Below are 26,545 nucleotides of genomic sequence, written 5' to 3' on the forward strand. Positions count from 1 at the left end.
ATGAACAAAAACAAATGGTAAATAAAAATTTGAAATTAAAATAAATTTAATTTATAATCATATGACAGGATTTTTTGAATTAATTATTTCATTTATCTTTAGAGATTCTTTAAATCTCTTGATTTAAGAAATCGATGTATTTATTTAATCAGCACTTTTTTAGAAAAGAGCCTTTTCATTTTCAAATATTTTCATTACTTCTAATTTAGCCTAAATATTTAGAAAAATCAAATAAATAATTAATTAAAATATTATTTAATTTATTAAAATTATTTACAAATTTTATCTTAGACATTTTGCAGAGAATAGCAAATTTTTTAACTAATAATTCCATTTCAGAAATATAATCATTTAATTATTATCCTCCTTATTGTGAATGTTTCAAAATTTCTACCGATTTATTCATTATTGAGCTCATAATTTCCTACATCACGTCATATAAATCTTTTTATTAAACAATCACGTCAAATTTAAACAATCAAAAATGTAAACTACTTTTGTTAGGAGTAAGAACTGTACTTATATCAGCCTTTTCTTCGCTTGAAATAGTTTCGTTAGGCTTCTAATATACACTAGAAAACTATTTAAATTATATGTATAAAGAAAAATTATTTGTCTATCAAAGTTTAATTTATTAGTTACATCCATTTTATATCCAAGTGAAAAGTATTATTTATTTTTTTAAATAACTTCCAAGCTTGGGGGAGCCATTTATTTAGGTGTGATAAAATTTCTAAAGTATGGAGGAGGAAAGCAAAATACTTGTCTATCAATAACTTAAGAGGCTGCTTGATATATATCTTGAAATTCTTGTTAAAAAAATTCAGGTTCATCATTTGGTTTCATATCATTTTAAGATTTAATTTGTATTTCTTTATCATCTTCTTCATCTTTAACTAATAAATGATCATTACATAATTCCAATAATTCTTGTTACTGATTCATTTCTATATTTTCAGCTTACTCTTCTTCCAATTGGTCTTATACTTTGTTGATCTCTAAATTTGGCTGATTTTATTGCTCATTTTATTCAATAACACTTAAAGGGCGAATTGGAAATCCTATACTACTTTACTAATACAAATATTACGGCGGCTATTCAGGTTACTCATCAATCATTTATTAATTATTGTAATAATTTGGATTAAAGTAATTTTTATCAAAATCTTCTTGCTCGCCATATACTTATCCAAAATTATTATTTTCTTATATCATATTATCACCAAATGCATCATCGATTTCCTACATATTATTATTATCTTCCTTGCTAGGACTGGATAAATTATCGAACATATCATCTGCCATTTTATATTAATGCCTTAACTAAACTTTAAATTTGTTATTATTCTAATCAAATAGAAGCTATTTTTGCTTTTTATGAGCTATCTAGCCAAGCTATTTATAAAGATATTATAATTAATTAATCAATAGATTAATAATTTTATTATATCTTTTTTTAATGAAGATAAATTCATTTGATTTCCCGCAAAATTAGATTGTTTGAGAGAAATGCTCTCAAGATATAAATAACTTAAATTAATAAACTCTCAAATAAACAGTTAAATATTAATAAGAACTAAGTATCCCTATATTTCAATAATTTAAAATTGAATAAATATTTCTAATTATATCAAATATACTAACTAAGTAAAATGAAAGATAAAATTATTTTTATTTATTTTATTTTTTATTTTATATTGCATCAAATGAGTCATGTTGCAAGCTATCATTCATAATTTTATTATGAAATCAAAAAAAATATTTTTTTATTTTAATGATTTAAATCTAACATCTTAACTAACATATTTTATTGTGTTCTATTTTTTTTTCTTAGAAGAAGTTTTTTTTTCAAAATTTAATAAAAAGAAATTTAAATATGTGCTTGGTTAGATCATATTAAAGCTATTTAAGTTATGTTTGATTAACTGTTGATAAATATTTCATTTATTTTTGAAGAAAATATAAAAAAATAATTAACTAATTATCTTCCTTATAATAAAATCCATATTCTTTCTGTATTAATTTTTTATGTGATTAAACATATCACAAAATAAAGAATGTCATATGCTAATTAAAATGCTTCTCTTTTTTTAGGGGATTATAATTTAAGGCTGAAATTAAATTAACATGAATTTCAGGTTAAAATTAATTAAATTCTAATATCGAAGTCTATTTTAAGAAATTCTAATTATGTTTTGAATTAATTCATAACAATAATTTGAAAAAAGAATATATTAGAAACAAAATTTTATTCACGATTTATTTTATTAAGAAGTGATGGAAATAGTAATTGAATACATTATTATATGTATATTATAGATTATATATTTTAAAACAATTAAGTATAAAAATAATTTTTATGATTGATGGGTTATTATAAATTTAAATAAGTAGATTTAATTAAAAGCCAGAAATATAAATAGGAAAAACAGCTTATAATTTCTCATAGAGAAATAAGGTATGCTGTGAAGTTGGTTAGTTCGTTAGATGTTTTTTCACTAAATGTATATTTAAAAAATATACTTTTAGTCGTTTATATATATAATTTAGTAACATAGTTTTTTTAATTTGAGTTGATAAGATTTTAAAAATTCAATGATCAGGAGTATTTTTTGTATTGATGTTTATTGGTGTTATTTATTTTTAATTGAGGTTTTTATATTTTAGAATACTAAAAAATTATTTTCATTTAGTATTTATTTATTTATTTAATTAATTCTTTTATATGTGTTTTCTTTTTAATTTATTTATTGACCTTAATCTTATCCCTTTCAATTTTACTGGGCAAAGTTGCTTTATCTATTAAGTTTTATACTTTTCTTTTTATTAAACATTTGTGATTTACAAAAAGTCGATGCAATTATTGATTGCACTGTATTTTTCTTTTCATCAACAACTTTACTTTTTCTTAGAACGACACTTGGAGCAGCTGATTAGCTTGAATATAAGGTATTTGTACTTACAACATCACTATTATTGAATTAAGACATAGTTAACTATTGTTTGTCTAAGTTAAGTTCCTTTTGAAGCTTTCTTCTATTTTCTGCGTCTTTGAATTTTTGCAAGTTGCTATTCAAAGTAAGTAAGAATTTGAAAGCTTCTTAATGGAAAGTTTATAAATTCTTTTCTGTTTAAGATTTTTGACCAAATTAATATTGAGAATTTTGGGATGATCCACTTTCTGAGCTGTTGTCTCTCTCATTACTTTTGAAATGAAGGACAGGGGAGGGAGCATAGCTTTTTGCATATTAATGATTAGAGGAGTTTTCGTTAAAACATGGAGTTGCTTATTCATTTTATGAATGCATCAGAGAATTTACTGCTGTGCTGAATCCAGAATCTCTGGCTTACATTTCGCCATTTGATATAGAAGATATATGATCAGACAATTCCTAAGAGATACAGCTGTAAGGTGTTGCATTACAAAATAATTTTTATTTACTTTATTTCTTATTTTTAGCAGAGTAAGAATCCTATTTTAATGGTATATATAGGGAAGAGGTAAGACTAGATTATTAAATGTTAATGGAAGATTGTGAAAGACTAATGGAAGATTGGGAGTTCATTTAATCTATTAAAAGCGTAATTATTGATTGTGTGTTTATAGCTATTCTATTATTGTTTATATTGGTATTTCAAATTAATTAGCAGTAATTATGAGACGATCAATTATTTTACTTTAGTCTTTTTTTTATTAATTTTTTTAATTATCAATGATTTATCTATATTTTTTTAACTTACTTAATACTAAGAAAATAATTAGTGTGAATAGTGCTCATCACTTAAATAATCATTAAAAACTAATTATAGACAGCTAGCTACAAGTTTTCCATGTATTCGAACGATAGAATCTCAATAAGTAATTGAGAATATAATGTTTCTTTCAATCTTCAAGCAAGCTTAACCAAGAATAAATTTTCAAGGATTCTAATTACAAACATTCAATCTAATATTTGCATTCATATCTTTTATGTTTAGAGCTCAAAATAAAGCTTGAAGTATTTGCCATTTGCATAATAAATTAAAGGAGGTAGTATTTTTTTATGATTTACAGAGATTAATTTCACTGAACTATAGTCATTTTTACTTCTAATAAGCCTTATTAAATTAGCTAATATCTATCTAAATATTATGTGCATATTAAAAGCAGATTTACAAAACACTTATCAAAAATTTAGTCTATTTCTTTTAATTTAGACACAGGAGTGGTTAAAGGCAGACAAACCTTTATATATTAGATAAACAATAAATTTTTTTAATCATTTCGTTAATTATTTTTGTGACGCATTATTTTTTATGCAGAAAATTTTTGTTTTAGAATATAGCTGACCATCTTTTATATGATGCTCATTTTATTCTAAAAAATGTTATTTTCGAGTTTCAAATAAGAAGCTAGGATTGGAATTAATAAGTGATTCTAAATATTCTAAATAGCTTTGATAAAACCATTCAGTGATTGGTAAAAGTTAAATTTATATAACTTAGAGATATTTAATTTAAATAATGATGCATCCGATAAAATATATTCCGATTGTATTATTTTTCTTATAAATTAATTTTATTTATATTGTTATGATTTTTATCATATTTATCACCATTTTGCCTACTATTGTCTATGAGATATGAAATTTTAAGCAATATAAACTTTAGTCTCATGATTATTTAAAATTTATTTACAAGATTTAGATACCATTTTATTAAAGTGTATGTTTTTAATGTATGATTTTTCAGAATTTTGGCATTTTTAAAAAATTTCATATCCCTAATAATTTTAAAATAAATGAACTTGAGCAACATGTTTTATCTAACTTTCCTTCCTTAAAGAGAAACCCGTATGAGATTAGCCAATACCTAAACTTTAAAATGGATTTGTATTTTATAATATAATTTTTGTATTATTTATAAAAAAAATTTATAGAGCATACTATATATCAATAACTAGGCGAATTTTATAAGATTTATAAGATCAAACCTTTAAATTTAGCTATTTCCCGCAAAAATATAAATTATTTTGCTTGTATAATAAGAGGTATTGCCTATAATTTTATATTTATTTTAGATTATTAAAATGCATTTAGTGTAATTTCAGTTAATTAACACAGTTTCATTAAATAACTGTTAAGAATTCATTAATAAAAATAGTGTTAAAAAAATTACAAAACAAATATAAATGAAATAGTTTTTAATGCATTTTAAAATATTCTTTTTTACTTATGAGTTGCCTTTAGTAAAATAAAATAAAATTCAAAAAATTATTAAATAAAAATATTTAAATTTACAATAAACAAAATTATAAACATAAAATGATTAAATATATTTATAAATATAAACACATTTATTACTTGATAAGAAGATATTATTTATACCATTAAATTGTAAAAAGAAATACATTTTGAGTTGATTGGTAATGGTTTTTTAACTTTATTTTTCATTTTGTTTTGATAATTAAAGGAATTTTTTGAACTAGCAGCATATTAAATCTAATAAATTACAATTTTAAAATTAATGAAACCAAATCAATTTAGGTAATTTAATTTAATCTCTATTTGACTTTTTTATAAAGATCTTAGATTCCAACTTCATATTTATCCTAAAGAATAAACATCTCTTTCATATTATTTAAACTTTATTTTGAATATCATTAATAATATTATTATCTATTTATTCATTTTGAAAAATCTAAAACATGAAATTATTAATTGAAAGCAGAATTTATTTTGCTTTCAATCAAAAACTGATTTAAAAAAATTAGTATTTTTTTTATTTCCTTAATTTCCCTAAATTTTGAGTTAAATCAATTATTCAAGTAAATTAAAAATAGATAAATAAATAAAGTTTTTTGTTATTAATATTATTGAATGGCTAATTTCTAGTTTGTATCTTTTGAATAATTTTATAAAATAGAAAATAAAAAAAATAGATAAAATAACTTTAAAATTCTGCTTAAAAATTTTTAAATACTTTCATAATTAAAATCATTCGTTTATAAATAATTTCTTCATCATGTTTTTTTAACAATTTTAGAGCTTCTGTATTATTTTTATAAATATATTGAAAGCAATAAAGATGATAATACTTAGAGTACTCTCTAATTATAGTTTATTATTAACAATTTTTGTGAATAACTAAGAAAGCAAATTTGCTGTTATAAAATAAAAAGTAGATATATAGAAACGAAGGATTCTTAATAAAGGCAACTAATAAAATAAAAATAATAACATATAATAAACAACAATCAATTAATCAAGCAAGCAAGATAAATAATTAGATATATTTTTTATCATAGATGGAAACTAAGGAAGAGAAAAAAAAGAGAATCCTAGCAACAGGAATGTCGTTTATTTATTTTTTGATATAAACGCTAAATCTAATTATCTGCATTCAACAATATTCTATAAATAATAAAATTGGCTATTTCGTTTTGATCTTGGCAATTTTTATTTTAGATAAAGTGATGTCTTTTTTTATCTTAAAAAAAGAAAAGTTTGGATATGAGATTTTTATTTTAGACATGCTAAATTTAGGATTTATTTCCATATACTTGAAGAGATATCCTTCATTTTATCGTCCAATGTATGGAGCTAAGTTATTTTTCGTTATAATTCCTACAATTTTTGTTCAAATCATATTTTTCTTTGGCAGAGACATGATAGATGAAACTAAAGAAAAGAATATTTAAATTCTTATGATTATTGTTTATGTATTTTATCAATTGCTGTAAATTAGATGCTTTTTAGCTCTAAGAGTTGAATATAATAGGACATTTAAGTAGTAAGTATAAATGATTATTGTATATACATTGAATATTTTTTCTAATTATGGTATTTGGCTGGTATTTGCTTCTCATAGAGACTCATAATTTTAAATTTCTTTGCTATTTTATGGTACTTTGCTATTTCTGTTAATGGTTGGATACTAGTCTTACTAGCTTTATAAATTATAAGATTCTACTTTCTTACTAAATTTCCTCTATAACATGATAACTAGTACAAACTACACAACTGAGTATGGTTACTACTTCCATCATTACAATAATAACTTTGAAGATTTATACCGTGAAAGATAAAATGATTTACTAATTATGTCTCTTTACAAATCAGCACAGCTATTCATTTATTTCACACTAGGAGACGTTAAGGATTTTTAAGATAAATATCACATACTATAATAAGCTTCCTCTTTTATGGTAGTAATTACTTTTCTTGATATCATATCTAATATAATACAGTACTTTTTTGGAATTCGTATGGTATTCTACAGAATAAGGACATCTAAACTAACCTCTACAAAATCTATTGCTGAGGCAATAATGAAAGTCGATCCTTCTAAGAAATTCATATACATTAATAATAAAGAACATAGTAAAGACAGTAGTGGTAGTCTGATTCCTTCAGATCATAATTCAATATAAATGGATGTCATTCGTAGTGTTGAATCCTCTATAGATTACAGAGAGCTCAAAGTATCTTCAGAGCTTGATAATTATCTGGCATAAAGGTTTTTGCAGCGCTTAACTGTTATACAATAAGACCATGGCTGTGTACTTGTAGAGTACCCAAAACTCAATATCAGTTCATAAAAATTCGAAGTAAATAGATATGTTAATTTTGCTCAAATATCTAGCTTTTTCTGCAAATCAGATGCAATCCCATCAAATACTTTTGATATTCATGCTGATTGGGAAAGCATTTTTATGTATAGGTTATTGACTAAAGGTTTAGATTTGAATTATAGAAATAATGATGAGACATATAAATATTGTGTTGAAGCTTATTTAGATATTTACCTACCAATGATGATTCTTTATAAGTATTACTAACCTTATTTATTTTAAAAAGTACATTAAGTGGTCTAAGATATTTATTCTGATTTTTTTTGAATTTTAATACTAACTCTAAAGAATAATTAATGGGTATTATACATTGATAAATGTAAATAAATAAGATAACTTGTAAGCCAAACCTATTTATTTGCTGATTAAGTGATTTTGATTTTCTAAAGTTACTAATAAATACAGTTATTATTTTAACAATTTGTAAATAAATCTATAAAAATTCTTCAATTAAAAATTATATAAAATATTTAACTTTAAGGTTGTTCATAAATTTTGTTTTTTAATTTTGATAATAATTTACAGCTTTTATTCTCACAATTTAGCATTCATTTTTGATATTTACCTGAATATTTTATTTTTCTCTTTTAGTGTTCTTAAAAAAATTCTTTTTTTAATTTTGGTATTTTTTAAACTCTACAAATGAGCTTATTTTCATGAAATATTTGCAAAATAAAGATCATATAAGGTGATTAAAAATTTATTGACATTTTTTTTGAAATACTCTATATAAATTAATCCAAACAATTTTTTGTTTATTTGTATTTTATTTAATATATTTTATTTTAAAGTTTAAAATAAAGAAATTAATAAAAAATAATTTGATTTTTCAAAAAAAATCTAAATTTAATTATATTAGATAAACTATTTGATCATTATAAATATTTTTATGTAAAAATCAAAGCAACTTAAAAACACTTGATATAGATTAATTTTGAAAGATAGACTTTATTTGTTTGCTGGGATAATAAATCAAAATAAACAAAAATGATATGAAGTGAGATCAAATCTAATTAAGTTTTATTTAATCTTTCAGTATATTTTTTTAATATTATAAAAAAATGAAGTTTCAAACGATTTATTAATCAAAAAAGAAAATACTTATTAGTATTTTTGATTAAATAAATTAATATTAAGTATTTGTAAGTAAATATGATATCAAATAAATTAAAGATTATTTATTTTGATTGTCTTTACAATATCTTTGATAAAATTTATCGAATTTAAAGAAAGAAAGAAAAATCGTTTACCAAATAGCTTTTATGCTTTTTTTAATTATTTTAATGGAATAATTTTGCTAAATAATAAATTATGAACAAGAATAAATAAAAAACATATTTAAAATAAAAGATACTTTGTTTTAAACAATTTTAGACTAATTTTAAATATTAAAGCAAACTAAAATTTGGCCTATTCGAATTTTGAAATGGCTTAAGTTACATTAGGATATTTTATGTAATTTTGTTTAATAGAGGTCTAAAATTTTGATTTACTTATGACAGATAAGCTATCAATGGATAATAATTATTTTTATAATCAAGTAAAATTTCAATTACTGAAATAATAACTGCATTTAAAGTAGAGGAATAATAAATAAACACTATTTTTAATACAAAAACTTTAAATTTTACAAAACATTATGTTTATTTATTGATAAAAAAATTTTTTTTCTAAACTTTATTTAACTAAAAAAAATATAATATTAATTAAATCTTATTTATATAGAGATGTAATATTTTGAAAAAACTTTAACTACATAAGTAAATTTAGATATACCTATAAATGGAATAAATTAGGATTGTTTGAAGTTCATTCCTAAAACCAAACATAAAAAAAAATAAAAGATAGTTATTGGCGATGTTTAGGGGTTTATTTATTTAATTAAAAACTCAAAATAGCAATGGTGTAGTAATATTTGGCAAAAAGTTGATGAAAACCTTCCTGAAGAAGAGAAGAGCATCAAATCATTATAAATATGCAAAATTTTAAAATCAAAAAAAAACAAAAGAGATCGGATACTCTTTTCAGATGGGAAATATATTAAATGCGTTAATAAAGGCAATTTATTATAATCAGATAATTAAAATTTAGATAATTAATATGGTAAATTGAACAAAGTATTTGGTGATGAAGATAATCTTATTATTCATACGCAACAAAATAATACTCTTTATAAAATAAAATTTAAGAAGAGCTCAAGTTGGCTTTCACTTTCATACGATTTGAAACTCTAAACGCTTTAATAAAAACCTTATTTAAATGAAATTAATGATTTGGATTATGATTATGAAACATAAAATCTGGTGTTTTCTTCACTTAATTGTGTTTTTATCACTGATAAAGATTTGAATGCGGTTACAGGAATAGGTCACTCATGCGATCTTGGGAGAGTTAAAGTATTTGATATTAGAAAGCAAAGATTTAATGCTTTCTCTATTTAGCCATTCAATAATCAATAAGAATAAGGAAATTAAAATTAACTTCCCCTTATACCAATTTAAAGCGTTTTAGTAGAAAGTAAAAAAACTCAAGAATTGGTATTAGGTACTTATTTTAAGAATTAATACGCATAGATAGATCAGATTTTATCAACAACAGTAAATAGAATTTTATTTATTTTTCTATAATCAATATGAATAATAATACAAAATTTTATTCATTTTTAAATTACAATTTAATATAAAAATATTTTTGTTAAATACTTGTTTTATTTAGGAATAATTAACTTGTTTTGGCTATGGAGATATATTTAAAAGCGAAAAGAATTAGATTATTTGTGGCTATAAAGGAGGCTTCTAAATATTTTAAGAAGATTTAAATAGAGCTTATCAGTCTATTGAATCAGTTACTTAAAATATACTTTTACCTAATACCCCAATCAGCTGCGAATCAGGTGACTTTAAAGATGATTTAATTCATTAAAATTTAGGAGAGTTTATTTTTTATTCTCAAGATGGCTAATTAACAAGCATTTCTCCTTCAATTGATCATAATCAAAAGCAAGATTTTAATGAAAGTTAGATGCAAGGTTTTAGATTCAGATAAGAAACTCAAAACTCTAATCCAACAAACTAAAATAATAGAAATTTTATTGATTTATCTAGTTAAGTAATTAATTAAAACCAGTAAAGATAAGTAAGAAGTACAAGTTTATAGCCAAGCTCGATGAGTTTAGAAGAAAGCTAAAATAATTAAAAATAAAATGAACTTATTTAAGAAAGATCTTCTTCTCAATAAAAATCTAAAAATGATGTTAGCACAAATAGTATCTTGTAAAACGAGCCATCACAGAATTAAATACCTCCTAAACCCAAATAAAAACATAAACTGGAATTTAGAGTAAATAGAAACAGCAACTAAAACTTATCATAATCAGGATAAAAAGAAGGCATGAATGAGTAAGCTACTTAAAAAAATGAATAGTAAAAATAAATTAGTTTTTAATAATAAATTTATAATGATGAAATAGAATAAACTGAAAATAAATAGTAATAGTAAGAAGAAAATCATAAAAAGTAAGAGAATGACAGCTATTAATACTTTATTTCTTAGCTCAAACCAAAAAAATAGTCAAAAATAGTGGATGAGGAAATGGATGAAATAGAGAAATAATTCTAGGCTGCCTTGAATAAAACTAGCTAACCATTTATAGTTTCAAAGGCTAGTAGTAATTTTAGCGATAATAAATGCTCAAAACTCTCTTCTGTAGTGTTCTCGACTAACAGCAATAACAAAACCCTAGGCTTTAAATAAAATTCTATCAAAAGCTCTATTAATAATGAATAACGATAAGAGCTTGTTGAAAAAATTATGCTAAACACCTAAAATAATAAATATTACGATGCTGAAGATATACTCAAAATAACTGAAAAATCTCCAATCAAACAATAGAAAAATTTGAGTAAAGATTCAACTCCACTAAAATAAGATTGCAATATTTAAGATTTTAACAAATTGTAAGAATATCAATAATAGCAGTAGTAATAATAGTCATAATAACAGTAGTCTCCTACAAAATTAGATTCGTATCGAGGGAGGTTGAGAAGACCTTCGTTAAATAAATAAAGAGAGAGTTCATTTAATTTTTAAGATTTATCTTGCAATTTCATAAATGATTTCCAAAATCAATCAAATATAAATTATTTTGATTAAGATATTTCTTTAAAATAAGATAGCTAAAGCAAAGTAGAATCGAATGGCTATATTTAATCCCCAGAAAAATTTAAAGTTTTTTAGGAGCAACAAAAAAGCAATTAAAAAAGTAATATTGTGTAAAATTTAGAAAAGGAATTACAAAAAAATCAAATTAATTTTAATTTTAACAATCCATTAGAATTTTTGAAAAAAAGTTCAAATGACAATTCTTCTGCTTTTAATTAACAAAAGTAATAAAAATTAAAAGAGGAGCAAGAATAGCGAGGCTAGTAGCAAATGATTTACAGAAGGAGGAGAATATCCTCTGATTTTTATAATCTAAGCTAAGAATAAAGTGATCAATTAAATAATTAATCAATTCTTCATTTAAATTAATAAAATGAGAAGAAAGACTAACAATTTTAAAAAGAAATTGAATAATCTCAAAAAGATAAAATTTATCAAAAAAGTAGCAATAGAACTTCACCTTTGAGATACTCTAGACAATCTAGCATTGATAATTTTTATAATTAGGAAAAATAAGAAGAAAGACCAAAAATTTTAATTAATAATAATAGAAATAACAATGATTTATCAATTTATACAAGATTAGAAGAAGTCTAAAATGGTGATTTTGGTTCCACATTATAAAAATTTTCTCTAAATAAAGATTATAGTAAAGAAGATTTAATATCTAATACTGGATTATCATTTTAATAAAGTTCTGAAGATCTTAGCTACAAATAAAATCCTATAAAACAAAATAGTTTATTTCAACAAAATAATATTCCAAAATATTAATATCCTGTTAATCTATCTTAGAAAAATTAAAATAAGAAAAAAGACTCGTTTGACTTTTTTGAAGATGCAAATAGCTATTTAAATATCTCAAATCAAGCCAACTAGTCTGAAAAAAATCAAGATTAGTAAAACGAAAATAGTAAGATTTAAAATGTAAATAAAAAAGAAGCATAACTTTAAAATGAAAATTACAACCAACAATATGATTTAAATGCCAAAAATAATAATAATAACTTGAACAATTTATCTACTAGTTACAGAAACTAATCATACAACGAAAGTAAAAGTACAAAATTATTTTTAAATGGCGAAGATGAATTTGACATTTATGATTATAATGTTAATGATAAATAAAATGAATCAATTCAAAGCTTAAAAAAAGCAACAACCTAATTAAACAATTCAAATAATTTTGAAAAATAGCAGAAATAAAATTCATAATAAATGAGATAACAAATTCCAAAAGATAATCGTAGAGGTTCAGTCAAGTAAACCTCTGATTTAAATGAGTAAAACAATCATTTTAATGAAAACAATAATAAAAATTAGTATTTTTAATCTAATATATCCTCTTATCATAATTAAAGAAATTCAATATAAAACTTCTTTAATAATAATAGCAATAAATAAGCATTTAATTAATAGACTAATACAAAAAGATATGTTTTAGATTCTCCTACAAAAGTGGATGATGAGTAAGATGAATATGTCTAAGACAACTAAAATTATCAACATAAAAACCTTCTTTGGAGATAATAAATTCCTTCAAGATAATTCTTAAGTATCTATTAATAAGATGAAAGCACAATGCATTTACTACCTAAAAATAAAACTAAAGCGTTTTTGTATGATCCTGATGAGATATATTAATTATAAATACTTCCTACAGGTTATGTTTATGAAAAACAGCAATAAATTTAGTAAAGCAAATATAAAAACACTTCATTTAAGATTATTAAAAAATATAATACAAGCCTAATTGAACTGTTTAAAGATCAAAATATATTTTAAATTGAAGATTAAAATAGCTTAACAAGATTCAAACAAGCATAAAAACAATTAAAATATAATCATTTGTAAAATTCATTCGATTTGAGTAATGAAAATGATTGCATAGAACTAATAATAGAAAATTTAAGAAAAGAAATTCAAGATATTTAAAATGAGCTATAAGAAATTTGTTAATTCTTTAATGAGTAAGTAACTGAAAATGTTAAGTTACTGCCTTCAGTAAATTATAAAAAAGAGGTAATTTATAAATAAAACAGGGTGAGATACAATATATAAACAGAATACCAAATTTAATCCATATATGCTTAGATAAAAACGCCTCGTTCAGTTGAGATTACTTAACCTTTAAATATAGATATAAATCAGGAAGAAAATAATGAAATTTGTATTGTCACAGAATAGTTTCCATAACTTTAAATTAATAAATGCTAAGGAGCAAATGAAGAGTATAAATTGTAATCATTTGAAATTAAGATTATAGACAAAGAGGCTAAGTCAATTTATTTTGATATGTTATATCATGAAGATGGTTTTACAGTTGAAACTGCATTCTTAATTAAATTCAATAGTTTTGAAAACTCTTGCTATGAGTTAGTTGATAAAAATAAAGCATTTTAATTTTTATAACTTAAAAATATATCAACATAAAATCTTATTCAAGATTCTATTAGCAACTATCATTCTTTAAAATTGGAAGGCTTATAAAAAAAATAATTTACAAGCCTTTTTAAAAGCTTATTTAACTTTTAAATCAACGAATATATGCAAAAATATGAAGAATTTTTTGTCAAAACTGTAAACACTATCTTTAATTTTAATATAATTTTACACTGCCTAGAAAACAAATTTATATTTTATTCTCAAAGTCTTCAGTATATAAAATGCTTATAAAATCGAATAAGTTCAAGAATAGATGAATCTGTTTACAAAATCTAATTTTCTATAAACACTTCACAAAAGGCATACTAATATCATTTTGATCAAATATTTTCAAAAGTAAAATTTAGAAAGGACATTAGAGAATAATAAAGCATCATTATGCCTCTTTAAGAAATAATATAAACTTAAGGATATGAAGGTCTATCAAAGTAATATAGAAGGTTGCTGTAAAAATAAGATGAATTAAATAAAAACTTTTTGCAATCTTATGATTTTGATGAGATATGCAGATTGCAGCTAGATAACATAGTAAGATGTTATATTTAAATTAATCCTAAATAAAAATCTACATTTGAACAACAAAAAACTGTAATAGATAATCTCATATTTAATTTAAGAGTAAAACAAATATATTCTCTATTATTTCCACTAGAGAATGCTTCATTTGTCAGTAATTGAAAAAAAAATTTTGATTACTTAGAGCAATTAATAAAAAATAATTTTTAATCAAATCTCAAAAATAAAATATTTTGATTGTAGTGTAAAATTTAAGAAAGTAAATAAACTAATAATTAGTTACAAATTTAATTATTTTGATAAAAAATGATATATTAATTTATGTTAAAGTAAGTATAGTATTTTAATGATATTAATTATTTTAATTCAATAGCTTTTTACCATTTAATACTTTACAATAATTTATTCATAATTTAATTTTTTATGTAAATTATTATTTAATTTTTTTTCATCTACTTAACAATGACTTTACTATTATTTTTCACTATATTAGTTACTTAATTTCTTTTACATCTTTGATTTATTGAAAACAACAAATAAATTCCAAATGTAAGAAATTTATAATATCAAAAAAAAATTAACTAATTTTTTAAAAGCAATTGCTTATTTATGATGAGTGAAATTTATTAATTTGACAGCTTGCTTATATTTATTTATATTCATTTATTAATATCCTTAAGTCTAATTTACTCTTATTAGCATTAATAAATTTATATGGAATTAATATAAATCAATTAAAAAAAAAATCAATTTTTTGAAAAGGCGAAATTTAAATTGCAGCAAAATAGAAGAAACTATAATAGAAAATTAGCAAATTTTATTTAGGTTTAACAAATGATCATTTTCATAGAAGCAGTTTTGAGAATTACTCTGTTTGTAATCTAAACTTTTTTTATATTTTAATAAAAACTTAAGGTAATATATCAATTTCTTTTAAATGATAAAGCTGTCTTGATTTAAATATGAATTAAAAACAATTTTTTAAGCTTAAAAAAAATTTAATATGAAAAGGTTTCGATTCAAAATATTAAAGATAAGCTTTATAGGAAATACATTAAAATTATCTATAAAAATGAAAACAAGTGGATGAAGGATAAGCTTTAGCAAATAAAAAAATAGCCCTATCATTTAATTTTAGTAATGAATGAAAATGTGTAATTGTAGCATTTAATCCAAATAACTCAATATATTTGCCATACTTAAACAAAATATGTCACCTTCTATGATATTAAAGGTAATATTGCGATTATAAAACAATTATCTCAAGCTTTTATTTTATTTTAGGCGATTTGGTTGAACATATTTCTAAATTGCATTCTGACATACTTTCAAAATAATTTACTGAAACATACAATTCGAGGTCTATCTAAATTAATTCCTTTGTTCCAGATAAAAAGAAACTCTAATATGAAATGTAAATTTCAAATAATTAATTATTTAAAATGTTTATATGAAAAAAAATAAAAAATATAGAAAAAACGAAGGGGAATAGTTATATATCTAATTCATAAACTGTAAGTCTAATCAATAAGATTTTATAAACTTAGTTAAAAAGTAAATAAATTTAATAAGTAGAATAAAAAATATTTAAGGAAAATTAATTTATATAATAGAGCAATTACAAAAAATGAAGATATTGTTTTAGAAAGAGATTTATTGAGTTACAGATTGATAAATTAAAATGAAGGAAAAGATAGTACTTAACTTAAAAAATATTCTACTGCTTTACTTATTTAATTTGATGTAAATTTTAATGGTTTATTTGGTTTACCATTCCAATTCTTGAAAAGCTCAGAGATGGTATTTAACCAAAGCATATAAAACTTCGCTTGCACTAGATTTATTAAGTAAAATTTAGTTTTAATTTTAAAATACTAATTTTTTCAATATAAAAATTAGGTGCTATGAAATTTTTAATAAAACATAACAAAGAGAAGGAAAATGATTTAAACAAACTAAATATTTCTTGCAAAAAATATAGTTTAAAATTAGTTAAATTCATATATTAAATTTTAAAATAAAATATAAAAAAGATAATATTGTCTTAATCTTATTATTATTAGTAAAATGTGCTTGCTTTATATTTTATTTATTCTCAGAATGTTTATAGCTTACAAATAAAAATATAAATTCAAATATTTTCAATTAATATTTATTTATTTATTGAATTTGGATTAGTGATTATTTATTATTATTAAAAAATTAAAGATAAAAAAACAATATTTATATAGACTTAAAATAAAATACTAATCTCTAAAAATAAAATAAAAAATTTAAGATAATCAGTAATGAAATATTTTAAAAATTAATTTAAAATCAACAATTCACAAAAAAAAAAAATAGATTTTAAATTAATTTTGAGAGAAAAAGAAATAAAGATCTCCTGATAAATAATAAGATCATGTTTTTTAAATCACAATTATTTTATGATCCTATTCATTATTTTGTATTTTTAACTTCGTACTTTTATACCATCTTCATATTCATATAGATAGTAATTATCGTGAATTTTTGATATTTTTTTATCTAATAAAAATTTAAATAATAATTATAAAATTTTGATAATTAGCATAGTAAACTTTACTGAAAATAATTTTGAAATTTTAAAAATATCCAAATTACATAATTAAAGAATGAGATTGTGTAAAAATATTTGTTAAAATATTATGATGATAGATAGTAAAATTATATTTTACTTTTAAAGTAACATAAAGTACAAGTTTAGTTGATTGTTAAACGTTTATTTGTTTTTATCATTAGATTAAAATGTATTTAAGAGTTTGTTGATCTATTATAGATTTTATCACCAAAATGGACACCACCCAATATAAGCCTAGCAAATATTTTCATGAGATGTAGCTTGATTAATTAGCTTACTAACTTATTCAGTGTATGTTAGTGATTCATTTTCTTAGAAATCTTTACCATTAAGCTTTTTCTTAATACGATCCATAACTTCAACGGCTTTTTTATTTAGATTTTCTTATGGTTATTCTTTTTCTTCATTGTAATATTTTTCTTAAATATCTTTTTCTCTATTTTTAGGAGACTATGCTCTATCAATATCATTTTAATTATTTATTTTGCTTTTTTATGCTTTCTTGATATATTTTTATATCGCCTAGCTTGTTCCTTGTTATATAATACTACCAACATAGCTCACCTAGTTTACCATGCTTACTTCAAGCAAACTTTAAGGTCTGGACTCTCTCTTTTTGTTAGCCTGGTATACTGCATCTCCTTTTTCTTTTTTCTCATTGGCTTTATCACCTTATTCTTCACCAGATATTGTTATTAATCTCCAGTAAAATAGTGGATCATAGACAAAAGCTTCCAAAACTGCAATTAGACTTTCTTTGTTTTCTCTAATTACCTTTAATACTAGCTCACAAGTATTTCTATAGTTTCCTTCTATTTAACAGGCTTCCATAGCATTGACGAGCATTCTAGTTAATCTAAATGGAACCTTTTCTGGGAATTTTTCTCTTCTCATAGCTACTTCAAAGCAGTCACCAAAGTCAATGTGCACAATTTTTCCTATAATTAAATTTAAAAGTTAGCAATAATCTTACATGTAAATTTACCTGTATATCTCTAAAGCATAATATTTGAAGGATGGCGATCTCCTAAACCTAGAATATAACCAGCTATAGACATTGTAGCAAGAGATCTTGTGTAGTTGGTTCTTCTTTCTAACCAAATTTCTGAATTTGGACTTTTTAACCATAAGATTTTTTTAAGCTCCTCTCCTTTCGTGTTTTCCATAATGTATCTGAAAATTTCAACTTTGTTAGGAAGAGGCAAAACACTGTAATTAGAACATTTTTACTCCATCAAGTTGTATTCAGGATTTTCTCTAATATGATATGCCTTTCTGTATTCTCTGATAAGGACCTAAAGAGTATCGCAATTATGAACCCAACCAAGTAAACCTGTGTTAATAGAAAGAGGAATAATTGAATATCTTTAAATGTTTAAGTCTTTCTTTTCTGTTTCGGGATTGTTGTGAAGTAAACGATTTATCAAAGCGAAAAGCTGCATAACCTATTCATTTAAAAAAAATAAATTAATTTTTAACATCAAAAATAAATGAATTAAATAAATTACTCTTTCATCTTAACGTATATCTTCACGACCTTTTAATAAGAAGTGGTATTCTTTAGAATCGGATCCATACACAAATAATTTTCTGGGATTCATTTTGGAGAATAATACTTCCAATTTTGGCTAAAAGCATGATATTTTTACAATTGGTCTAGTTGGTTTGTACAAGCCTGGAATAGAGACTTCACAATTCTTTGTTTCTAATAGCTTAGGTGATACATTTTCTAAATAAACAAATTCTAGCTTTTTTAATTAAACATCAAGCTTTGAGTAAATGCGGTAATAAATATCAAATGCTTAGCACAGACAAATAGCATCCTCTGTTATTTTATATCTTTCCAACCATGATTCGGCTTCGAAGATTTCACCTCCAAAGTTTTAGTGGAAGGAAATTTCACTCAATGATTCTGGAGGAACTTTCATCATCTCGTGAAGTCCCTACAAAATTTTTATTAGATGAGTATGTGCACCCTTATCAATTGTGTATCTCTCCCAAGCTTCTTTGATTCCTTCAAGCCATTGTTCTTTTATCAAAATAGCTGTACGGTTTAATTCTTATGAAATTAAGAGTGCTTAGTTTATGAGCAAAGGTGAATGAGTTTTGATATTTTCAATAATTTTGCTTGCGGCTTATTGTCTAATTTGAATTTTTGACTTCAAAGCTACTGTTAGAGGATATATAAGAGCTTAAGGATGCTACTAAGCGATGTGAGTTAAAAGAGAGTGCAATAAATGTTAAACACTCTTTTTTGTAGTAGAAAGACGAGCAATAATTTAAGGGACGACTTCAATCCATGCACGATTATCAATTTATTTAAAGTCCTCTAAAAATTTGTTGTGAATATCCTCCAAATCTCCATACTCAAATATAATAGAAAGCAGTCTCAAAGAGTCTATTTTAATTAAAATGATAAAATTATTAAATGAATTAAAAGAAAATTTATTAAACAAACTTTAAAAAAAAAGTATTAAAACCAAATGATTTACCTTAAAGAATATAAGGAGATTTATGCTCTGAGGAAGTTCCTAGAGTAATACTTCTCATAAATCCTTCTAAAGCATTCTTAATATAAACTCTCTTTTACTCAATAATTGTGTCATCTTATTTCATGTTAATAGCATCAAAATTGAGAAGACCAAAATGATGCCATGTTTTGTAATAATCAGGCTTAAAATCTTTTGCTTTTTAGTAAAATTCTCCGATTTTTTTCATGTTAAACGAGTTAAGCTCATCAGTCTACATTTAAAAAAACTTAGTATTTAACAATAATGAAAACAATTTACCTTATCTCTTATCCAATTACCCATCTTTAAGTACATTTTGGCAGTCAATTTGTTATCTATCTTATTTTCAGATTAAAGAATTTCTTCCATTTTTTCGCAAATCTCTTTTTCCTTAGTAATACTCATTTGATAATTACATTCTAAATCAGCTAATTGAAGTTATGCTGGCATTAGTTAAGAGTCTTTATTATACTCCAAGTATAATTCTTCTAAAGTCTTCTTACATATATGCATTTAGTTGTTTTTGAGTGCAAGTCTGCAGAATTTTAGCCATCTTTTTATTATTAAAAGAAATATTAAACAAATTTTAATTTGCAAGAAAAGAGTTTAGTAAATATTACGTATTTAAATCATCTTTTTTAGATAGGTATAGCTATCTAACAGATAAAATTTTCTACCAAGTATCAATATCCTTAGGATTACCATATAATCTATCAGCCCATATATCTCTTAATTGCTTTCTCTTTTGTTCAATTTCTGCATCTTAAATACCTTTAATCAGCCCTTCACGATTTGCAGTACTATTTACTTTCTCTTCAAATTCTTTAATATCAATGATTTCTTGCATTTCGAAGAGTTGCTGGAGTCTTAGGATACTTTCGTAAGCTCTGCTATAACTTTCCAACAATAAACCACTGACTTAACTATCTAATTTGTTGATAGATTCAGATATTAAATTCTTAGCTTCTTCATATTAGCCTTTAGAAATAGAGATAGCTGCTTACCAGAATTATTTATCTTAGCTGTTTTCTTCAGGTAGGTTATCACAAAAATTCTCAAGTAGTTCCCAATTTCCTTCAATTATTATACAATTTTATGTTTCAATTATTATTATATAAAAAAGGATAATTTAAAAAATATATAGTGTTGATGCTAAAATAATATAAAAGATTTATTTCTAAGTTTACCTAAATTCATGGCAGCATTAGCAGCAAGATGCATAACTTGCTTTCTGTGTTCAGGGTTATTTTCTTCTTAAGTATTTTTAATTAGTTATTCCCAATCTGAGAGGGCATTAAGGCACCTCATTTTAGGAACAAAGAAACTCTACTCTGGAATATTTAATTGTCTTACTCTGTAATCATCAAGAGCATATTCCCACTAATGCAATCTTTCATACCAACTCTCATTAACATCTAATCTCAATTATTGTTAAACATTCTGAAGCAAACCTTTAGCAGCTTCTCTTTATCCTAAATTAGTATAAAGTGAGATTAAGCTTTCAATAATTTAAATGTTTGCTGTTTCAAATTCATTTTCTCTGAAATAAAGAGCCTTTGCATATGCGAGACATCTAATGTTTAAAAAAAAAAAATTAGTAAATATTTAAATTAAATTTTTTAATTACCTTTCAGCTAAATCACCAAGAATTGTATTTTCAATAGGGATACCCTCTTTATCATGCTACATAAATTCTGTTAAATTAAGGATTGTTTATAGAATGTTGATAGGGACATTATTCTCTGGGTTAATAGCTTTTGAGAATTATTCTTTTATAAAAGTTTTATTGTGGTCTTTCAACTGACTCCAAACACATACAAACGAAATATTAAAAAGCTCTGCTTAAAGTTCTTCATAAATTTCTGCTAACTCTTTGCAGTGAGTTAATACAAAGTTTGGTGATTTATTTAACAGCTCAACTGAAGTCTTCCTAATCCATTAGTTCCAATCTTCCTTTGAAGTATTACTTGATGTAGAAAAGACCTAAGCTAATTTATCGCTATCAATCTTTCTTAACAAACTATTGAATAGCTCTTACTACTAAGGAGGCTAGTCTGTTTTAATTTCACCAACAATTTTCTTTGATTTTGATTAAAAATAATTTTTAAAATTAAAACTTATTTATAAATAAAAAAATTTACTTAAAATTCTGGCTCTATTTAAGATGAGACATCGTCTAAATTACCATTATTTAAGAATATGTCTACACATTTTTGGTATGCAATGTGTTAAATATTTTTTTATTTGACAACGTAATTCAGCTTTGTCAAATACACTAAAAACTGATTCTTGTGAATGTAAATAAAAACAACAACTGTGTTCATGCACTCATTGATAAACTTGGCATCTTTGCTTTATTCTATAACAAATCAATTTAATATAAGAAATAATTTTCTTTAATATAATTTTACCTAAATTTATCAAAATAGAATCCACAATAAGAGAAAGGAATTAGACTGTTGAACAGCAAGAATTAGCGAAACAGTTAAACAAATTTATGATTTCTGATTTTACTTTAGTCTTGGTTTATGAGGTATCTTTACTAATATAATTGCAAAGGAAAGGTACGATCAGATGGAGATTTGAGTCCAATAGCTCAGCAAGTAGAGTGTAGATTTTTATGACCTGCAAAACTGTTGATTCATCAATTTGAGGTTTATAGATAACATTGTTGATTAATCTGATAATAGGCTCAATGTAATGTCTAAGATTTCTCTTCTAAAATTCAATTAAATTCTCGAGGATTGAGAAGCATATTTTATAATATTAAGGATCTTATCCAAATTCAAGGAATACATTGAGAATTGGATCTAAATATTCTTAATCATAATATCTACCTAAAATTCAATTATATCAATTAATTATTTTATTATTTTTACTTTTTTAATTTTAATATTTTACCACAATTCAAAATTATTTTTTGAATCAATTGCAAGATGTTTTCACGATCTCTAAGCATATCTTAGCGCACTATCTTAATAAATATGGGAATTAAAAGATCTAAGAAATTTTTTGTTCTTGTTTATAGCACACCTTTTTTAATAAATATCAAGATATATAAATCAATTAAATTTATTCAGTATTAAAAATTACCTATTATGCAACTTAGAGTTTGAACTGCTAAGCTATGGTGCTCATTTAAAGATTAGTCGCACAAAATTTTCAAAAGTGCTTTGATAGTTATTTTGGAATAATAGTCTTCATCGGTTAAAGAAATGACTGTTGGAGATTGCAATAACATTTTAATTTCTTCATCAATTTCTTGTTTAGAATATAATTTCTCAATCATATTTTGATCTCTAAATCTGTTATCTTTCTTTTAAGGCTATTGATATATATTTAAACTATTAGCGCCTTCTAGGTTGTAATCAATCTCTGCTTATATGTTTGATAGTTTTAAATACATTTTTTTCTATTTAAAATTTTCTAGCAAAATAATATCTTCATAATATTAGTGAAGCTATTTAGTCTATAAAATAGGAATTTTATTTAATTTTTTTGATTTTATTATAAAATTAATTTACTAGTATTGAAGAGCTTTCTTGCTACTTTGCAGCGCTTAACTTTTTAAAGTATTTGAATTTTTTTTTCAAGGAAACCTTAATGATATCATTAATAAGTTATCTATTATCTTAAGAAGGTGAAGCAGTGAGTCTATTCCTAACTTTGTCAGAGACTTTCTTGTAATAAAAGTAATCAATAGCACCGAGACAGCCTATCAATCTCATGCACTATTGTCTCATCTCAACATTTACTTCATTCTTCATCAAAGAAAGAATAATCTCCAAAAAACTAGGATATTTATAATATGGAAGTACAACAAATCCAGTATATTTCAAAATATCCACAAGTGATTTTACTGCAGCTTCTCTCTTAGCAGTAGAGGATTTGTCTTACATAGCCTATAGGAAAATAGGGAATATTTCATCCATATAGAGTAAAATCGTATTATCTCCGAGTGAGCTTAACTGACTGAAGGTTTTAAGAAGCTCTGGAATCATATTATTTGTTATTTTTTAATCTTTCAAGAAATTCAAGAGAATATTAGCAATAGATTATGAGTGTGGTCTAACTAACTCTGGTCCATTTTTTATCAAGCAAGTTAAAGAACTTAATAGATTAATCATTTGCTTTTCATTCTCAAGCTGTTATTTTTAAGATATAATTTTTAAATAAATTTTTAGAGAAAAAAGTATTCATTTACATTATTTATTTTAAGTTAGGACAGAAATTCAAAAAGAGTCTTTTTTAAGAAAGGAATGATATCAGAAGGATTATATCTTGAAAGTCTGCAAAGGATTGTTAAAACTAATTATTAAACCTATCTGTTTTTAAATTTTTTAAATTTAAAAGATGCTAAAATACATTTAATTTTTACGTATTGCTATCATTAACACACAAGAACAATTTTTTAAGATAGTTGGGTTCATTTAGGTATTAGTCAAAATTTTCATTTAAACTCTTAAGCATAGTTTGTCTAATTTCATCTTCTGAGTCAGAGATTGCAACGCTCATAAATTTTTCTAGAATCTCATACATAATATTCTTAGATATCGACTATCCTCTCTCCTTTTTGACGTATAAAAGGCAACCTGCTTTGGCTGCTGCTTTACGTATGTTTTTATTCTTATTATCTAAATAATCTAAAACATTATCCTTAACAAAATTTGCTAATTCATTTTCGTAATTGCTAAAGCCGAATGTTGAAAGAGTTTATATGGCATTAGCTATAGCTTTTTCATCAGTTGAAAGTGTTTTATCTGTATTTAAAATTAACTTTTGGTAGAAATTTTTATCCTTGTCATTGTTCGGATTTAAGCTTTGAGGGAATAAGTTTTTATGTTTTGAAAGAATAGTGATGATACAAAGAAGCAGTCTATATTAAATTGATGAAGAAACTTCTGTTCTTGTTCTCTCTTTTCTATTGTATTTCTGAATGTGTTTAAGAAATTCGATACTCTAAGGATATAATCCATTGAATAGAATATTGTTTATCAGTAAGTCTTCATCGTTTATGAGATCTTGATATTTATGCTAAAAATTCTTTATGATTGACATCAAGCATTATATTCTGAAGGAAATGTAGGGCTTCTTTTCTTGTAAATCTTAACGTATTTAGCGTGTTATGTTTTATATGCTTTAAAAAACGAGATCTTTCATGTTTTCAGGTAGCTTAGCATATATGGTAGAATCTATACACTATGAAATTTTATTTAAAGTGTCATAGTAGCTAACAATTAATTCATCTTTTAAAAAATTTAATTTTAATTTATTTATTTATTTAAATTTAAGTTTATTTACGAGTAATTGATTTTGCTTTTGGAGGGTTGATACGCTATAGAAGGAACTCTGTGGTTTTTATAAAGAATTTTTCAGCAAATGCTTACTTCTTAAATTTGGCTAATGCGGGAAGAGCTTCAATTACAGTTTTTTGGATATTAGAATTTTCATCTTTTTTACTTAATACATACATACACATTTGTGAAAACTGTTAATCATTGAATTATTCAGAATTAGGATAGGTAACTAGAATTTTTAGAGCAGATATATTACCTATAACAACTTCCTCTTATCTAGCATTCATAGACTAGCAAATATCAGTAAAAAATGTGTTATATTCTCTGTCTTGTATGTCCTCTATAATTATTATTAATAAATTTTATGAGAACATTAAAAATTATCATAAATATTTTATTTTTAATTTTAATTACATTCTTTTAGACTTATTTGCTTTAATAACACATCAAAAAAGCTCAAAGCTGCTTCTCTAAGAAGAGTTGTTTTATGTCTATTTAGATATTAAATAACAAATTAATTAATCACCACTTAATTACATATTTTGAAAGTATTTACTTGATAAGATTCCATAGATTTGTTCTATAGTCTTCTGTATTGCTTATAAATTGCTTGAATGTAACGAAAGAAGCTTACTCTAGAAGTTCCTTTAAAACTAGCAACCCAGAGAATTTTTTATTATCACCTGAATTTTTAAAGATCCAATGTATAGGTTTTTAAATCTAATCAGTCAGAAGGTTCGTAATACGAGTACCTCCTAAACGGAGTAGCCTACCATAAACTTCTGCTGATTTTTTAATAACTTTTTCATCTCCTGTTTATTCTAAAAGCTAAAATACTAAAGAATTAAACTTGCTCCATAAATTCAAATATTAATCTTCCTGCACAACATATGATATCTATTCAATTCCTATTAAACTATCTATTATAAAACAAAAATTAAAAAAATGTAAGCACTTTAATCTATTCATTGCTAATTCTATTTCACAATGACTTCAAATTATATTAAGTTTTGAAATAATTTACTATATTTTTCATTTATATCATTGCTATTTATTAACTTAATGAGCCCATGATAAATCTATAAAATAAAACAGTAGATTAATAAAAATTAAATTTCTAAATAAACATTTTAAATTTCTATCAGCATAAAATAATTTAATGCTTTCAAAGATTTATTTTTATGATTAAACATAATAAAACAATTAAAATTTACTTCATCATAATATTAATTATTTTTTAAATAAAGCTGCTGCAAATCGGCTGCTAAGCGCTCACTCTCTTAATTCTTAGCCTTTTTGAATTATTCAAAAAGTTTAGAGATTTCTTGCATAATATGAGACATCTCTTAGCTTTGTTTTGACTTAAAAATCTACTTAATCTATGTATTTAAATGTTGTAAAAAAC

The 26,545-nt window shown here is 23.3% G+C and overlaps 6 protein-coding genes across 6 annotated transcripts; 3 read left to right on the forward strand and 3 right to left on the reverse strand. All coding sequences in view use genetic code 6, as the record gives it.

Annotated features, from left to right (window-relative positions):
* Window positions 1-57: 57 nt before the first annotated feature.
* On the reverse strand, window positions 58-1,464 carry TTHERM_00147570 (hypothetical protein; the record flags this gene model as incomplete). The annotated part of the gene is made up of 4 exons (XM_001021491.3): window positions 643-1,464; window positions 496-580; window positions 278-444; window positions 58-210 (listed from the first exon to the last, which is right to left on the reverse strand). Exons 1-4 carry the CDS (start codon window positions 1,303-1,305, stop codon window positions 58-60), a joined length of 1,068 nt encoding a protein of 355 aa, XP_001021491.2. The 5' UTR covers window positions 1,306-1,464.
* A 1,307-nt stretch (window positions 1,465-2,771) lies between these two features.
* TTHERM_00147580 (hypothetical protein) lies at window positions 2,772-3,566 on the reverse strand (the record flags this gene model as incomplete). The annotated part of the gene is made up of 1 exon (XM_001021492.3): window positions 2,772-3,566. One exon carries the CDS (start codon window positions 3,564-3,566, stop codon window positions 2,772-2,774), a length of 795 nt encoding a protein of 264 aa, XP_001021492.1.
* A 2,720-nt stretch (window positions 3,567-6,286) lies between these two features.
* TTHERM_00147590 (transmembrane protein, putative) lies at window positions 6,287-7,879 on the forward strand (the record flags this gene model as incomplete). The annotated part of the gene is made up of 1 exon (XM_001021493.3): window positions 6,287-7,879. The coding sequence occupies one exon, from the start codon at window positions 6,287-6,289 to the stop codon at window positions 7,877-7,879; it is 1,593 nt and encodes a 530-aa protein (XP_001021493.3).
* A 1,418-nt stretch (window positions 7,880-9,297) lies between these two features.
* On the forward strand, window positions 9,298-14,896 carry TTHERM_000147598 (hypothetical protein; the record flags this gene model as incomplete). Its single annotated transcript, XM_012798952.1, has 2 exons — window positions 9,298-10,209; window positions 10,328-14,896. The coding sequence occupies exons 1-2, from the start codon at window positions 9,340-9,342 to the stop codon at window positions 14,894-14,896; spliced, it is 5,439 nt and encodes a 1,812-aa protein (XP_012654406.1). The 5' UTR covers window positions 9,298-9,339.
* A 447-nt stretch (window positions 14,897-15,343) lies between these two features.
* On the forward strand, window positions 15,344-16,679 carry TTHERM_00147599 (transmembrane protein, putative; the record flags this gene model as incomplete). Its single annotated transcript, XM_001470890.2, has 6 exons — window positions 15,344-15,649; window positions 15,746-15,968; window positions 16,019-16,148; window positions 16,208-16,288; window positions 16,348-16,581; window positions 16,634-16,679. The coding sequence occupies 6 exons, from the start codon at window positions 15,344-15,346 to the stop codon at window positions 16,677-16,679; spliced, it is 1,020 nt and encodes a 339-aa protein (XP_001470940.2).
* Window positions 16,680-17,537: 858 nt separating this feature from the next.
* TTHERM_00147600 (phosphatidylinositol 3- and 4-kinase family protein) lies at window positions 17,538-26,483 on the reverse strand (the record flags this gene model as incomplete). Its single annotated transcript, XM_001021494.1, has 20 exons — window positions 17,538-18,271; window positions 18,319-18,778; window positions 18,842-19,731; window positions 19,826-20,075; window positions 20,123-20,396; window positions 20,464-20,917; window positions 21,031-21,416; window positions 21,471-21,922; window positions 21,985-22,202; window positions 22,255-22,680; window positions 22,745-22,876; window positions 22,937-23,312; window positions 23,368-23,988; window positions 24,048-24,168; window positions 24,222-25,089; window positions 25,145-25,480; window positions 25,555-25,631; window positions 25,697-26,060; window positions 26,165-26,219; window positions 26,355-26,483. 20 exons carry the CDS (start codon window positions 26,481-26,483, stop codon window positions 17,538-17,540), a joined length of 7,623 nt encoding a protein of 2,540 aa, XP_001021494.1.
* Window positions 26,484-26,545: the final 62 nt, after the last annotated feature.

The sequence above is a fragment of the Tetrahymena thermophila genome (assembly GCF_000189635.1).
Source record: "Tetrahymena thermophila SB210 genomic scaffold scf_8254545, whole genome shotgun sequence".
Lineage (NCBI taxonomy): Eukaryota > Ciliophora > Oligohymenophorea > Hymenostomatida > Tetrahymenidae > Tetrahymena > Tetrahymena thermophila.